The following is a 17,378-nucleotide window of genomic DNA, read 5'->3' on the forward strand; positions in this document are numbered from 1 at the left end:
GTCTGTGTTTTTTTCTGTATTGATGTATGTGCTACTGAACACTTTAATATCCATCGTGATTAATAAATGATACTCTACTCTACTCTACTTTACTCTACTCTTTACTTGGGTGACAATTTTCACTGCCTGGCCTAGGTGTAGGCCTGTTGTGCTCTCCTCGAAGAGAACAAGCACAAACAACCTGAGATACATGCAGTAGAGTGGAGTGTAAAGATGTTAAATAATACCTAGATAGCAAAATTAATGTGCTGAAATCTAATAGTGGGATTGGTTAAAACCTTTAAGAGTGTGGGTTTTTGAATATTCTGTACTGTTCTTACTGCAGCTGGGGTCGCCGGCGACCCTATTCACTTGCTGAAAATGATTAAGCTACACCATAACAACATTGCTATGACATTACAGAGAGCCATAGTACTGCGCTAAGGGGTTAAAAACATTCTAAAATTACAAATTGTATTGTATGGCGCCCAGAATTCTATAGAACTTTCACTGCCCAACATTCCCGTCACACCGGTGTAACGATACACTCTTAAGGGTTACACTGAAAAAAAGGATTTTGAGGGGCAGTACATTTCACTGACAAAAAATTAATATTTTTTACCCCAAAAAATTAGGTTGCTGAGGTTACTCTGATGCAAGGGGTTTATATACTCACTCTACCTATAAATAAGGAGTAGGACTTGGTACTGGTGAGAAATGACTAAACTAGGCCTATACCTAATTTGCATTCATACACTTTAACTAATACTAATAGCTAATAGAGTCGAAACTACCTATTAATGACTAAACTTCACCCAATTTACATTCCAATACTGTAACTAATACTATTGGCTAGTATCTAAACTACCGATCTTTTTTTTTACAGTGGACTTTGCATGGTGTTTCTTTAGGGTGCAAATGCAATCATATGAAAAAGTTTGCAAACCCTTAGAAATTTCTTACATTTCTGTCAAAATTGGTAATAAAATATGGTCTGATCTTCCCAGACATCTAAAGAAGGAGCTAACAGTGTCTGCTTACTAATTCCACCCAAATAGTTGCGTGTTATCATATTTTTATTGACCATAAGATGAAATAATTCTCAAGAGAGTGAGGCATACCGGTATGTTCTAGTGGGGGGCATTATGGAATATAATATAAAAAGTGTAGGGCCTACCATTATTACTCATTTTCTTCATATGCAAGGAACACATAGACATTCCATGCATTTCAGCATGAACATTGGTGAAACTTTGTTCATCTTAGTGAGATACGTACCAAAAAGGCTTCGCACTGAGAGGGTGAAGTTGCACCTCGGTGCTCTGGCCCTAATAATCTTTCGAAAAACAACAGGGCTTATACATAGGTTGGTCTATTATGATGGTAGCCGAATACGCACGCAGCCAGGGATCCCAAAATGCTAGGCGGCTAGGTGTTTAACATTGGAAGTTACCAGTGTAGTTCTTGCTAAGAACCTGTTTTGTAGTCGGCTGGATTTTGTAGTGGTTTCTGTACGCCTACCAACTCCATTGTGGGATAATTATCTTGACGTGAGAATGGATTCCTATGCTTTGTAAATGAAGTTTTATTGTATCACACCAATCACATGTGAGAAGGACGTTTGAGTGACGGCAACTTCCAAACAATCAGAGGCTGCCGCCGACCGCGAAACCCCGCCTTGTCAGCAGTGGCTCCAACAACCGTATCTCTTTCATTTCGTGAAGTATTCACGAAAAAAATAACTTTAATTTTCGTGGTGCTTTCACGTTATTGCCCTTTTTTCGTGGTTGGGCAATGAAACGCTGCCTATTCATTTGAATTGCCCGACTGCTGCCTAGAGACCCACTAGTTTGACGCCCTTTCGGTATCGTCACATGGTAATCAAACATTTCAAACAAGCAATTTAGGGTTAGGGTTAGGTTTAGGGTTAAGGTTAGGGTTAAGGTTAGGGTTAGGGTTAAGTAGGGTTAAGGTTAGGGTTAGGTTTAGGTTTAGGTTTAGGGTTAAGGTTAGGGTTAGGTTTAGGGTCGTATGACATAAGGCGTAAGTACCGAAAGGGCGTCGAATTAGTGAGTCCCAAGTGTATCAGCAGTGTTCTGTCAGCACTCCCTCCCCGCCCCTGCAGACGCTTGGATAACCATAGCAGCAGTCGGGCAATTCAAATGAATAGGCAGCGTTTCGTTGCCCAACCACGAAAAACGGGCAATAACGTGAATGCACCACGAAAATTAATGTTTTTTTTCGTGAATACTTCACGAAATGACAGAGATAGGGCTCGTGGCTAACACTTTGCAACACAATATAGCGTTTTTCAGGGCATATGACAAAGAATTCCGAGCGTCATGATAGTATGTTCTTCTAAACAGTCACCGACATTACAGCGTGCGAGTAAGTGGATAAAACCGCCAGCCTGTGCAGGGCTCCAATGGCACTTCCAGTGATAAATACCTAGCTGCCTAGCATTTTGGAATCCCTGGCTGCGCGCGCACTCAAAAGTTTATAAATATTCAAAATATATGTATACTGAGAGGGGTATGGCCCTTGCACTTTGGTGCTCGGCCTAACAAGCCTGAACTGTTAGTCAGAAAAGGGTGTGCTCATCTGAGGACACTGACATATATCTCCCTGCATTTTTGTGCACTGCACCACAATGCCAGAAGCTATTGGCGTGGGGAAATTAAATGTTTTATCAGGAAGACACATCTCAGCATGTTTGGACATGATAAGAATCCTGTTGGATTGAATTTGAAATGCATAAACACACTAGAACTAATGCCCTTTGTGGAAGTAAACACAGTTTAATTGTCTTAAATAACCATGATCATTTACAGGTGTTGTGCAATTCAATTACAGGGAATATAATAAGACCACACAAACTAGTCTACACAGGGTGTAGTTGTTTTTTAATGATCTTGCCTCTACCTTAAATTCTCCTTGAAACCCACTGAGCAATCATTTCAGACTTTAACCATGGTGTTCCACAGTGCTTTTTCAGTGGTGGCTGTTGTTTTCATCTGCGCTCTGTCAGAATGTTTAGAAGGTATGCTTATTTTCATTGAAAGTTTTTTTTCCCACATGTGTTTGGCTTTTTGTGTGTATTTTTGTGCTATATGTTTTGTTACATTTTAATTAGGCTAATGTTAGGCACTGTACGTTTCAGGCCTGCATGGTTTCATAATTGTGCTATGAAATATTTAGTCTTTATTTAGGCCTACATGCCATTTTGTTCCATTTAACAGTGCCTGCTACAATGCATGGAGATGGCCAGGGTGCGATTTGTAGGGGGGGATGGGGGGGATTGTCCCCCCTTCTGGTTTTGATAGTTCCACTTTTCCTACAGGATTTTAATATTTGCGGTATGTAACTCCATTGATAATGCTTAAAATCTGAAACGTATCCCCCCTTCTGGTTCTTTAACAAATCGCACCCTGGAGATGGCTATGTTTATTTCAACATACTATACAGTGCCTGCCACCCCCCTAAATAATCGCAACTGGTTACTTCTGACTTTTTATTGGTAGTTCGAGTGCGTGTGATCTTCACTTCTACCTTACAGTGCTGCTGATGTGTAGTGCATTATTATGCAGTGTCGTTTCTTTGTGTACATTAAAGGTTCTACACTGGGTCCTGAAGAGAGTGAAGAAAGAGATGAAGGCTGTAAGATTTATGAAGTAACCACCAAGGCACCTGATAGTCCTTTTGTATACAATGGCGAGAAGCTGGTAGTCTACATGCCAAGGGGAGGCAAGGAGTCGTCTGGCAGCAGGGCTCTCACAGCCTCCCAGAGAAACTACCTGAACGCGTTGGGAGCTGCCCTGAAGAGGGGAGCTATAAAGCCAACGGTGGTCCGTGGAAGACCACTACAACTTTTCAAGCCTCCGAGGAACCCGGGGCAGGGGCAGGGGCAGGAGCAGGGCCAGGGGCAGGGGCAGGGGCAGGGGCAGGGGCAGGGCGCAAAGCAAACACCAGCCAAACCTAAATTTGCTACCCCTGTTCCTGTCATCCGTGGGCCCCGACCAGGTGTTGTTAATTTGGCCAATTTGCTTCAGTCGTTGCAAAATGGAGGAATGAATGGAGGAACGAATGGAGGAATGAACGGAGGAACGAACGGAGGAATGAATACAGGAACAAATGTGGGAAATGCAGGAACTGGAGGAACGGGAGGAATAAATGCAGGAAATGCAGGGAATACTGGAATAAATGGACAGACTGGAAATCAAGGACAATTTGCTATTGGTTTAGACTAGAGAGAAATACATAGAAAGACCAACTTATTAGCCACTTTGACTCATTATTGAGTGTGTGTTTGGCAAGTAAAATTAACGAAAACTAGCTATTATGGCTGGTGATGGGAAAAGTTAATTTAGAGCCCAGAGTATATTCTCTATATAGCAGTGTTTCCCAACCTTTTTTGTCTTGCATACCCACTAATCCTTTTTGTTATACCATGAGTACTCCCTCACTCATGCTCTATATCGTTTCCTCTACCCCAATATGACAATGCTCCACACATTTGTTGTTATTATTAAATTTTTCCACGTACCCATGAGGTGTGCTTGTGTACCCCTAGAGGTCCACGTACCCATGAGGTGTGCTTGTGTACCCTTAGTGGCCCCTGGTGGGAAACACATAATGGGAGGAAATTACAGTAGGCCTATATGAACTACTTATTTGTCCAGTCTGTAATTTGTTAAGTAGTTTGCTCCTTCGAAAACAACGCAGAACGAAACACACCGTTTTAGATTCAGTGATAGGCCTACTCACCACCGTAGCAAAGTTGCTGTGGTCACCTCAGTGTGGTGGAATCCTCCATCTCTAATATTGATCAACCATATTATCAGCCATTCTGAAAACTGGATCCATGCCTGTTAGAAAAAGAAAGTCATGTAAATGTTAGAAATGAGGCAAAAAAGAGGCATGTATGCCTATATGCCTGCTATGCACATAGAATAGAGTGCTCATCATCTTTTAAAGTTTAGAGTTTTCCCTAACCTTATAAAATATAACAATACAACGTGGTGTAATAGCCTGGTAGTACACAGAATAGATATAGACCCTCTTTTGCTTTGACCTATGTTTTCCCTGCCGCACAGGTGGGCTAAAATCTAACCAAAATAAACTAACATAAGTCAACAGTCTTCTATTTTTTGAATGCACATTCAAAATAAATACATACATACATACATTACATGCATACATACATACATACATACATACATACATGCATACATACATAGGCCTACATACATACATACATACATACATACATAGTACATACATAGCCTAGCCTACATACATACATAGGCCTACATTACATGCAAACATAGCCTAGGCCTTCATAGTCTACACCAGTGTTTCTCAACCTTTTTTTAGGCTAGGCACCCTTTCAATGAATTAAAAATTTCAAGGCACCCCAAACCAACAAGCCGTAACATGGCATCGCATCCGATACCACAAAAGCTTAGAAAAGTAACACATTTGGAGACGTCACACAACCTACATTCAAAGTTGCAGCTGACTGGGGCGACCTATATTTACTTTATTGTGCGTAAATGGCAGATGAAAGATTCCACTGACTATCATTAACTTATCAATTTAGACAAATATGTATCATATTACATCATTTATTTATCAGCCACGTTTCCGCGGCACCCCTGAGGGGGGGCCCGCGGCACACCAGGGTGCCCCGGCACCCCTGTTGAGAAACACTGACTCTACACTACACTACAGACAGCCTACTGTACACGTTGGCCTCATATTATATTGTGAGTCTGTAACGTAATGTTTACCTTGTATGCAAATTGTCGTTCCATGTTGTTATTAAAACAAAATAAATATTGTATATCGTAGTCACTGCTGTTTACTTTCTGACCAACGAACTACAGCACACTGTTTTGCTCGTGCTTTTACATTGAATTTCCCCCGTCTACCACTCCGAGACCGGAAGCGCCCGTTCTAGGCTATTTACGCTCGTGGCTTGTAGGTGTAGGTGTATGTTCGGCTAGCATCGGCTGTCCAGGTGATTGTGACACATGACAGCGCAATTTTTGTAGACGTGAACCAGTTCAAAAGGACCTGGCATTAAGTTCGGCAAAGACATGTCGTCCGACATACCACTGGTAGCGTATTGTTAGTTTTCGAAGCTGGCAAATGAGCTAGCTAGCCAGTTCAGAATACTGTTAGCTGACTAACATTAGCTTTATGTTTAGACAGTCGACAGCATCACCTCGCCCGTACCCTCGGAATTTTCTGTTTGTATGTCGTCAGTTTTAGGTTAGACAGACCAAAATAACTAGTAGGTGAAATTACTTAGAACGCACAAGTTGTCTTGCCGAGCCTGAAGAGGATGAACTGGATTTTCCCTTTGTCAAAGGGCTCTGGACCAATCCCACCTCTCAACAGTTTGCAACAACAAAGACAGAGACAAATCGAGTCGCTCAAAACTGCACATGCAAAGTAAGTCGCTATAATTGAGCACGTTTCACTCTTGTAGTGCCGGGCTTTTGTCTTTAGTGCTTTTATTTTCTGACACTTTTCCCCATGAAGTCAGTTGTCATAGCTAGCCCTGCGTGTTGGTGTCGTGTCCCCTTATTTGGACTGTCATGCGACAGGGTCAGATTAAAGTATTAACTGGCTAACTAGGTAGCGTTGCATGCATTGTTTACATGAAGTTAGATAGGCCTCTGTTGAATCTCCTTGATGTGTCATAGTGCTACAAGCCCTGTAGCATAGAAATAGGATTGCACAACAACAACTATGGCGTGCGAAATCGTCGCTAAAATTGGAGTGGCGTAGTTGGATTTTAAGTTCTTGGAAGTGTTTTGTTAAACGACTGTGAACTTGGCATACTCTGCATACAGTGTGGTTGTTGATTCATTCCGTTGTTCTTCTTCAGTATCGCAGAGATTCAAAAAGATGTCGAATACAGACTTCCTTTCACAATCAACAACTCAACCATCAGCGTCAACATGTAAGTTTGTTTATGTTTTGTGTAGAACTAGTGCGGGTACATTATGACACGAAGTGAGCCGTCACTGACTGTGTGTGTGTGTGTGTGTGTGTGTGTGTGTGTGTGTGTGTGTGTGTGTGTGTTTGTTTGTTTTCAACCCTAGATTGCTTCCACCTCAGTTCCCTCAGGAGAAGCCAGTGGTCAGTGTTTACCCACCTGTGGGCCATCACTTAGTAGACAGCAACAATGGCACAGTCATCACGAGTCCACTTCTTACCAACGTGAGTAGTCTCAGTCAGACTGTTAACATTGCTGTGATGGTGGCAGCAGTGGGAACACACCTAGCTACCTTATTTGGAATATGCTCATAATAGGGCTGTAACAGTATTGGATCAAATTGAGAAATAGTTATGTAAGGAGACAGTAGGCCTATTGTGATACGCCCTTTCAAAGTTTTGTTATCCTTTAGCCCAGAAAACAACCATGTGATTCAATGTGATGATGCTTCCCAGCTTCAAATGAGATTCATTTCAGAAATCGTGGGGTGCATCGTACCGTAGGTCAAAAATCATGATCCGAACCAAATCGTGAGTTGAGTGTATCATTACAGTCCTAGTGCACAATATCTGATATTACCAAAGATTCTCTGCATTTAAATCGTCTCTGATATTCCTGTATGCAGTGATGTACATGACATTTTCTTGATATTACCACAGTCCAGTTATAATGGCACTCAGAAACAGTAGACTGGTCTTATTCTGTTTAGGTTTAGCTATTGTGCGAATATCATGACAACAACACGACTATTTCTCTCTATCAAGGCCAGACATTATTCTACATCACTCATCAATGGTCTGACAACAGGGAAAATGTTAACGTCATTATATCGGTGCTCTCTCTCTTCTTCATGGTTGTAGTTTGGAATGCACTCGGACCTTGGGAAGGTTATCCAGAGCATCCTAGATGAGTTCTGGAAGAGCCCTCCAGCCCTCATGTCTGGCACCTCCGGATTTCCTTTGTGAGTGACAGTTGACAGTTGTTTGGTAGTTGTGCTTGTGATTTACTGGTGGAAATGACCTCAAAGACAGAGCATCTAAGAAATCTGGAGCATTTCTGTGGATATTGGGCCTCGTAAAAACCAATGTATTTACCATTTTTTTGTAAATCAAGAGTCAATGTCATGGTCTTCATAGTACTTTCGTAGCAAAGACTGTCTAGGTTTCACAGGTTACTATATAGTCTTATAGTTATAGCTATAGTTATAGTTATCCAGTTATCAAAATAGTTAGGTTATAGTTATTCAAAAGCTACACCAGTGATGTTGACCATTTTTTAGTGCAGGACAACCATTATTTGATGGTTCACCAAGGGTCCAATGTCATGCTCATAGTTTTGGTATTGTTCACCAAAGTCTGCAAAGGCATGCTATAACACTTCCAATTTTTCCAAGTGGTGTCTCGAACATGACATGTCAGACATTTAATTGATGGTGTTGACATAAAGTTAACTAAGTGGTATAACGCACTCAACTCAGCTAAAGTAAAAAGCAACTGGGTGCTCTCATACCTTAAGTATTATACAATTTGAGAACAGAAAAGCACTCCAAATTGTGTACTTCTATTGCCCGTCAGACTTTTTGGTCTTAAACTTCATCAGGGTCAGGCACTTTGCCCAACACTGAAGGAGGTTAAGACCGAAACGTCTGACTGGTAATAAAACTACACAACTTGGAGTGCTGTCCTGGAGTGCTTTTCTCGAAAGCATAGTTGCTAGCCAGTTAGCAACTTGGGTAGCTGCCAATGGGAAATTGCATTGCAAACAACAAAGTAGCTAATGTAGTTAGCAACTATGGTTTCGAGTAATGCACCCCTGTTCTCTTTAGGGCAGTCATGGGTAAGCGATTAGGGCGTCAGACTTGTAGCCCAAAGGTTGCCGGTTTGACTCCCGACCTGCCAGGTTGGTAGGGCAGTAATTAACAAGTGCTTTTCCCCATCCTCCTCCATGACTGGGGTACCGTCACTCAGCATGGTACAGTCCCTCCTTACTGCTCTCTTGGGGGGTGCAATTGGGGGCTGCCCCCTTGCACGTGTGAGGCATAAATGCTATTTCGTGTGCAGTGTTCACTTGTTTGCTGTGGAGTGCTGTGTCACCATGACAATGGGAGTTGGAGTTTCTCAGTTGGGCTTTCACTTTCACACTTCACTTAATGTTGACATGAAGTGACCATAAACTCTGCACTGGGCCGGTGCGGTGCCTGCTTGTGGCCTCGTGATGATAAGTGGCCTGCATCATCACATGAGGCGTTGTTGCTTCAGCAGAACATGGCAGATGATCTAAATCTCCAACTATGGAATTCAAATAGTTTTGCCCCAACTCACTTTCCTGCTTACACAGGCCTGTTTTCCCCCTCAGGCTCACCGATATTAGGATCTACCAACGTCAATGGACGTATTTTGTTCAGAGACACAGCAAATGTGCTGCAATGCATTGAGATGTTTTGTTTTTTTAAGCCGAAATAGTCATGGCAACAGCCTGCCAACAGTATGAAATCCACAGCAGTAGTTTTGTTCTTAGTGTTTGTCACTGATGGGTCATTGTGTTATGAACTGACAAGGACATGCTATAAGACTAACAAAAAAATCAACTCTGATTTAATTTCATTGATTAGACAACTCAAGTCTCCTTCTCTCACCATTCTCAGTGATATGTTGTCTGTTCTGTTTCTTGTCTGTAAAAGAAGGAAAATCTGCACACTGTTGCTGCTCACCATGTGGTTGTTGTTGTATTACACCTGACAAAGACCGCCTGAGGTCGAAACGCAGGGCTGATAGTATTCAGGCTCCATGCCTGATTTCAGGCTTGACAGAGTTTGCAAAAATAAAAACATTGGTAATAATTAGCCATTAGGTTATTCTTATCTCAGAAAGTGTTACAGGTTCAGGGTTTTCTTCTACTATCAGGCTTGAATAATGGTCATACACAGGCTATTAAATGTTTGAATAATGTGTCAAAATAGGCCTACGTTACGTCACTATGCAGTATCTTGTCGTCATCGTTAGAGCAGGGGAAAAAGTTCAGGCTCAGGATTTTTTTTCACTATCACCCCTGGAAACGTGTTGTCAGTTGTGTATACACCTGAAAAGGGTTGCCTGAGGTCGAAAAGTTGTGTTGAATAAGTCGGTGAGCAGCAACAGTGTGCAGATTTTTCCTTCTTCTTTCACACGTCTTTGTTGTTTGATCCAGCGCCTGTTTCACTGGATGTACGCGCATCCCTCAGTCACACTACTGTTTTCATTTTTCACTCACACAGCATGTACAAACCATCTGGGATGCCTCCGTACCCAGCCCAGAGCTTCCACTTCGTCCCCGCCTTCCCTCCCCAAGACGGCCAGCGCCCCGGGGGCCCGGCGTCCCACCCTCACGCTGCTCTGGAGACACACATGGCTCCCCGTCCCGCCGCACCCGCCTGCGGCTTCATCACAGACCTGCCACTGCCAGTGCCCACCACAGACTCACAGGTGTGTGTGGGAGAGCATTACATTACATTACATTGCATTGCATTTGGCAGATGCTTTATAACCAAAGCGACTTTCAAACGAGGACATAATCATAGCCAACATCACTAGCAGACACAAAGTGCTCAGGAGCATTATGCCGTGTACTGACCAAGAGCAAACGGAGCGAACAAAGCAACAAAGTCATTATTTCTCTATGGAGGGCACACTGGTCCAAAAGCGAATTCGCCAGGAGCGAAGCTACCAAAGCGAATTCGCCAGGAGCGAAGCTTCTTCAGCGACCAGAGCGAATTTTGACGATTAAACTCAAGATAATCGTAGGCGAATTCGCTATGACGCGGTTTGGCAAAAACCAATTGGAACGTTCGTATCTCCGAATGTCCCAGGCTGTCAAGCCAGAGCCGTTATGTGATTAGCTGAATCAAGCATGTCAATGCTGCGTCTGGAGCGAATACAGCGAATTCAAGGTGAAACTGCTTCTGCTACCCACGCTACCAGGCAGCGTAGTTCGCTCTTGGTCTGGACACGGCATTACAAGACCCAACATTACCCTTTTGCTTTTGCTGGATCTCAAATGGTGCACTTGTGCACTTCAGTGTTCATGTTTTTGTGCATATGGCATATTAATTTATTACGCACTAAAGCATAGTGCCTGAAGTGCACAAGTGCACCATCTGAGACACAGCACTTGACTCATAAAAACATTTCACCAGTTGTTGAATGGAAATGTGTAAATGTTAATCATTAGACATCTGACCAAAAAAAATGTTTTTTTTGTTTCAGGTTGGGGTGAATGGTCACATGTATAAGATGCCCGAGATTCCAGAGTCATTCACAGAGCTGTCGGACATGAGGTAAATGAGATGGCCTTCAGTTGGGCTGAATCTGATTTCAAACATATAACCGACACTTGCATGCATTTTTTAAAAACTCCAATCTTACAAAACAACACCCCTTGCAATATGTAGAAACACAGGAGACAAGGGAAACACATATTCCATGCTACGAATGGCAATCCGGTGCAACCAGCGTAGGACCAGACACCAATAGAAAGGGAAGAAATCTGGTGCCACACAGATGTCTATTTAGTTATTTCTCATTTATTTACAGTGCATTAGCAGTGGTTCTTAACCTTTTTCTATTGAAGCACCCCGTTACCTATGCCCAAGACAAGCCACGCACCCCCAATCCAAACTTCTATACTGTAAACGTGTAAAAAAATATTTGAGTGATTAAATTACAATGATTCTTGCTTGAGACATCCATCAATGCCTTAATGATTTATGATGCACCACCCCAGGTTAAGAACCACTGCATTAGAGTAACGTTTCGACAAAGCGTCTTCATCAGAGTCCCCTATGCTTTCCTGATCTGGGTAACCTTCTTCTTTTTTGCTGTGGCTGCTATGGAGCCTACTGTATGAACTGACCTATTGTCTATGTGCCCCAGTTTGTCACAGCTGAAGGACATGAGCGACAAGGAGGACCTGTTGTTGGACTTCTTTGTGTCTCTGCCCCAGCTCAAGCAGGTCACCAGCGATAAAGAGGAGCTGGTCAACAACATCGTGGCCATGGCCAGTGAGTACAACCGGCAGTGAACAACTACTTCATTCAGTGTTGACTTGATTTGCGCACATCGCACTCTGATATGAGGCTGTTGGCCTGCCTGCGTCTTAGCCGCTCAGCTGCTGTGCTCAGAATTCAGTGACTATTTAGTAGAAAAGCCACACTCTGTGGTGTGATTCTTGTATTTTATTCTAGTGGGTTAGCATGACACAGACATAATGCTTCCTGAAGACGCTGAAGAAGGCTTAGGCCAAAATGTCTGTTTGTCATGCTAACCCACTAGAATAAAATACAAGAATCACACCCTTTCTAATAAATATGAACGTTTCTGTTCGCTCGTACGCGAAGACCTTGTAAAAAACAGTTGGTTGTTGAGCGCACTTTCTGAAAACAGAATTCAATGACTTGTCACCAGGCATTAAGACATTCAGATTCAAGGTAGTGATTGCCATGTGGTTTATATGTGTCTCTTAAAGTGTTCTTTTTAATGATGTATACATCTATCACTCCCATTAGAGAAAAACCTTCATCTAGAGCCGCAGTTGGAGGGCAAAAGGCAAGAGATGCTTTATAAGGTAAATCCTTCACCATGTACATTTTTGTTTAGATAAATGCAGTTTTTAATTTCCTGATGTCCATGTAAAATAAATTATTTGTATGTTCTATTATCTGAGCAGTATGAACAGCTTACCCAGATGAAGTCCAGTTTTGAAACGAAGATGCAAAGACAACACGAACTGAGTGAGGTAAGGCTTTGGAGCTTACAAAAATAAGACGTACAGCATATATGTGGTCACTGTCATCAGCACATCTTCTCTTCCTGTGTAGTCAGATCATTCATACTAAACAGGGTGTGAGTGACACCTCTCTTTTGCTTGAGCTACATGTGGGCTTTATTTCCTGTTACCAAACAATTTTGGGACTTGGTGAGTTGAGTCATGGAGACTTGAGGGAGGATTTTCATGTTTAATCTCCTGCAACGTTTAGTGGTACACTGTATTTTTTAATGTAATCATTTAATCTCCTGCAACAATTCGTGGTGCACTGTATGTGCTCAACATTTCTTAGGAGGGATGTAGTAGTTCCACTCCGTTACTCGCTTGTGTCAGCGCCGCAGCCACTGTGTGGTGGATGGGGCCTCCCCGCCCCGCCCTGCACTGTGGCGCTCAGGGCTCTAAATTAGCACCAGCCAAATGCTGGTGAAATTTAAGTTTGGCTGGTAGAAAACGGCAACTTAGTAGCCACTTTGACCCATTAGGGAGCGTGTGTTTGGCTAGCAAGATTAACTATCTATTAGCCATTTTGGCTGGTGATGGAAAAAAGTTAATGTATTAGAGACCTGGTGCGGGTGAATACTGTGGTGCTGTGCTGTGCTGTGCTGTGCTGTGCTGTGCTGTGCTGTGCTGTGCTGTGCTGTGCTGTGCTGTGCTGTGCTGTGCTGTGCTCTGCTGTGCTGTACTGTGCTCTACTGTGCTCTGCTGTGCTGTGCTGTGCTGCGCTGCGATGTGCTGTGCTGCACTGTGCTTGTGAGGGTGAATAGAAGTGGTGTCAACAATGATCGATTCGGCGATGCAATCCAATGCGGGGCATGGACGATCCAGAATCGATCCGACAAGTTCCAAAATCAATCCGGCAATTTTTTTAAGTTTCAATTACTTCCATGGATATTTCGGGAGCAAATGAATGTTAAATTTGATCAAAGAACTTCAAAACATTGCAAGACTGATACAGACTGGTACAGAAAACATCCAATAAATTGTTGCTCAGTATCTGACTACTTGTATTGCCTCATCATGACTGATTAAACATTTGCTTTGCTTTCAGTAGAACTGTAATGCATTGCAATGCATTGTAGAATTTAATCGGATCGAATCGCTACCTCCCAAATCGTGATCGAATCGAATCGTGAGGGCAGTGCCAATCCACACCACTAGTGAATAGTATAGCGCTGATGAGGCGCTGTGCTGTGATGTGCTGAGCTTGTGAGGTTGAATAGTGTGGCGCTGAGCTGAGCTGGAGTGTGCTGTGGGTGAATAGTGTGGTACTGATAAGGCTGTGCTGTCCTCCCTCAGGGCTGCAGCCTGAGTGCCCTGCAGGCGCGGCTGAAGGTGGCGGCCCACCAGGCGGAGGAGGAGTCGGAGGAGACGGCCGAGAGCTTCCTGGAGGGCAAGACGGAGATCGACGACTTTCTTACCAACTTCATGGAGAAAAGAACGGTATGGGAGGCAGAGAGTGATATACTGCCACTGCTTGCAAGTGAAAGGGTGATCGAACGTGGTGTTGAATGGCTGATATGGCAATATTTAATTAATGCAAAGTGTTAATGTACATTTTTAGATATGTTTGGGCTTTTTTATGCCTTTATTGTGACAGGACAGTTACAGAGGGACAGTAATTAAGGGGGAGATAGAGATGAGGAAGGTTCGGCAAATGACGCGGGCTGGAATCAAACCTGGGTGGCCGGGGTACTAACCCAGTGCCCTACCGTTAGGCCATGCCAGGGCCTAACATACATGTTTAAATCCAGCAAAGTTATTCAGTCTGTTTATCGGTACTTGTGGTACCTATATTTTGAAAGAAAGACATTGAGGGCCCTGCCATGGCCCAACTGGGTTACTACGCCGACGACCCAGGTTCGATTTCGGCTTGGGTCATTTGCCGATCCTTCCCCGTCTCTCTCTACCCACTCATTTCCTGTCTCTGCTCCACTGTCCCATCACAAAAAAGCCATAAAAGCCTTAAAAATATATATATTATTAACACATTGTCTACCAGACGTTTTTTGAAATGTTAGCCCAAGACTCCCAGCCAGTTTCATCATTTTTTGTCATTTTTGAACAGCCACCGAATATTTTGTCTTAGACCTACAGACACATACTAGGGCTTGTTCGAAAGCTGAGAATCCCTTCTTGCTACAGGTCTTTACGGCATACTTTTATCCGAAGTTATTCAACTTTAAGCGGAAGCTACTTTAGCGAAAAATGGCACTTGAACCCATTCGAACGGAGAAAAAGCCTTTTTGATCGGATCGGATGCACTCTTTGACTCTCCGAGTTTAAATTGAGGATCTAAATATATTTTCATGCCCCAAAGAGAAGACCAGTCGCTTCCAAGTTAACTATTTTCATGAAAAAAACGCCTGGATCACTTCTGTTTACTGCTAATATTATCGCTGGAAGAGCTAGTTACTAGTGTATCCTGATGGGCATGTCAGTCATTCAATAGCAAGAAGTAGATGCACCGAAGTACACTCACCAACGTGAGTTTCTGCTGCTGTGTTGTGCTGTTTTTTCATTCCAAACTTCCATTTCCATACCTAATTTGATGACAGCAAACCTCCTTATCCTTCTGTAGGCCTGTGTTTACGATAAGCTAGCAAAGCCCTGACGGGAAGCTAGGTATGTTTTGGTTACCCAGGCGCCTTGATGTGACGTGAACAGGAAGTGTGCATGATTTCATTCGCTGTAATAACACTCATAAATACTGCATTGCGATAAGTTGCACAGATGAAATATCCAAATAATGACTTTGTAGGAGTTTTGACTGTAGGTGTTTTCATGGTCTATGTGAGTTCTGTTCATCACATAATTACGAAAATCACACAGAATGTGCATTAGAATGTGTAGATTCAGAATCCACTAACAAAACCTCAAAAACGTGTTTTTCCCGTTTTGGGAGCCAACGCATGGGAAGTAAAAACGGGTTTTCCCGTGTTTTGGTAGTCAATGTGTTAAGAAAGACGTTGAGGTGTGTGTGTTGATTGCCACTCTGAGTCGCCCCTCCTCCTCCTCCTCTCCCCTCAGCTGTGCCACTGCAGACGAGCCAAAGAGGAGAAGCTGCAGCAGAACATCAGCACCCACGGACAGTACTCCACCACACACTAGTTCCAAGCAGATACAGAGGTTTTTTATTGCAATTATAGGTATTTCTCTCTTTTTTTTTTTTAAATCCATTTTATTCCCAGATGCTACATAATGTTAACCTGGTTCTCACGCAGATCTTTGTGCATTTTCGCCCAACAACCATCTGCGTGAGAACCAGGTGAACATAATGTTTATTTGACAACATATTCTGTCAGATTTGGAAATGACAAAGACTCGTGTTTCTGCCAGCCTGTTCCAGGGTTATCGCAAAAAGTACCTTTAATCACTAACCTGGGTATGTCGATTCAACTAATGGTCCGCCTACTGTCAGAATCGGGTCCATAACATAGCTGGTTTATTACTGGGACCTATACTAAGAAGCTGGTTCAGGACTAAACCAGGACCAGAAAATGAGGACTTCAGGCTCTTCTATTACGTGATTTACCTCTTAACTTAACCTGCTTTACTCCTGAACCTGCTTCTTAGTATAGGCCCCTGGTACTCTCACCCAGTTGTTCAGCCCCTGATCTGGGATTTCAACAAACTTTTTTTATTAACATTAATGTTTTTGTTCCCAATGTTACTATTGCTACGCGTACATGAGACATTTAATTCGGAATTAACTGAATAACGCTTTGAAAACTGACGCTTTGAAAACGTCATGTAAACAGCCCTTAATTTGGAATTAAATTAAAGATTTAAGTAAACTCAACGGAACTATTTAATTCTGAATTTGGAATAAAAAACGTCATCTAAACGTAGTGAATGTCTCATCTAACAATACTTTCTTATATATAGAAATGGTTATCTGTTTAAAAATAAATACCATTTTCTTGTCACTTTCTGTATTTTCAGCTTTGGATATGATCCACCAGCAGAAATGTGCATCAGATCAAGAGAAGAAGCACATCTTGTGTTACTAGGCAGAGGGTAACGACTTTTGATAAGTAATTGTCCCCCTCAGAACTAGGCAGACATTGATGAACTGGTATTGGTTTACCCTTTCCCTTTTTTTAATAATGATGATGGTGATTCTGTTGATGACAAGTCTGTTTGGGGGAGGGAGGCAGGGCTGGACTGGACTGGGGGAGAAATAGGGCCTGGACACTTTTGGCTTAAAGGGGCCCCTCATAATAAGCGGCACAAAACTGACTCACCGGAGGGCCCCTATTTTCAGGTATGTTAAAAAATGTTTTACAAAAATAACATTTCTGAAAATGGGGGCCCATGAGGGCGCGGGGTCCTCCAGGAAATGCCGGCCATGCCAGATGGCCAGTCCAGCCCTGTGGGGCGGCCCATTTACTTGAAGCCAACAGTCAACTGTGTTCATGCTGCCGAGTACTTACAGACTTAACGACAAATACTGTATTTAAAAAAATATTGATTATAGGCTTTATTGTAATCAAAGACCGTGTATTATATGTTATTTAATTTGTTAGGGTAATAAAAGAGACATTTAGAAAACTCCTGGTGGATCTCTGTTTTTCCCTCCCAGTGTCATCAGCCC

The 17,378-nt window shown here is 42.7% G+C and overlaps 1 protein-coding gene across 1 annotated transcript; it reads left to right on the forward strand.

The window, feature by feature from the left end:
* The first annotated feature begins 5,934 nt into the window (after nucleotides 1-5,934).
* vps37a (VPS37A subunit of ESCRT-I) lies at nucleotides 5,935-16,842 on the forward strand. The gene is made up of 12 exons (XM_063218688.1): nucleotides 5,935-6,435; nucleotides 6,875-6,949; nucleotides 7,092-7,209; nucleotides 7,846-7,946; nucleotides 10,239-10,446; nucleotides 11,227-11,297; nucleotides 11,893-12,020; nucleotides 12,525-12,583; nucleotides 12,686-12,754; nucleotides 14,081-14,224; nucleotides 15,812-15,930; nucleotides 16,727-16,842. The coding sequence occupies exons 1-11, from the start codon at nucleotides 6,326-6,328 to the stop codon at nucleotides 15,890-15,892; spliced, it is 1,164 nt and encodes a 387-aa protein (XP_063074758.1). The 5' UTR covers nucleotides 5,935-6,325; the 3' UTR covers nucleotides 15,893-15,930; nucleotides 16,727-16,842.
* Nucleotides 16,843-17,378: the final 536 nt, after the last annotated feature.

This window comes from Engraulis encrasicolus, chromosome 16 (genome assembly GCF_034702125.1).
Source record: "Engraulis encrasicolus isolate BLACKSEA-1 chromosome 16, IST_EnEncr_1.0, whole genome shotgun sequence".
Taxonomy (NCBI): domain Eukaryota; kingdom Metazoa; phylum Chordata; class Actinopteri; order Clupeiformes; family Engraulidae; genus Engraulis; species Engraulis encrasicolus.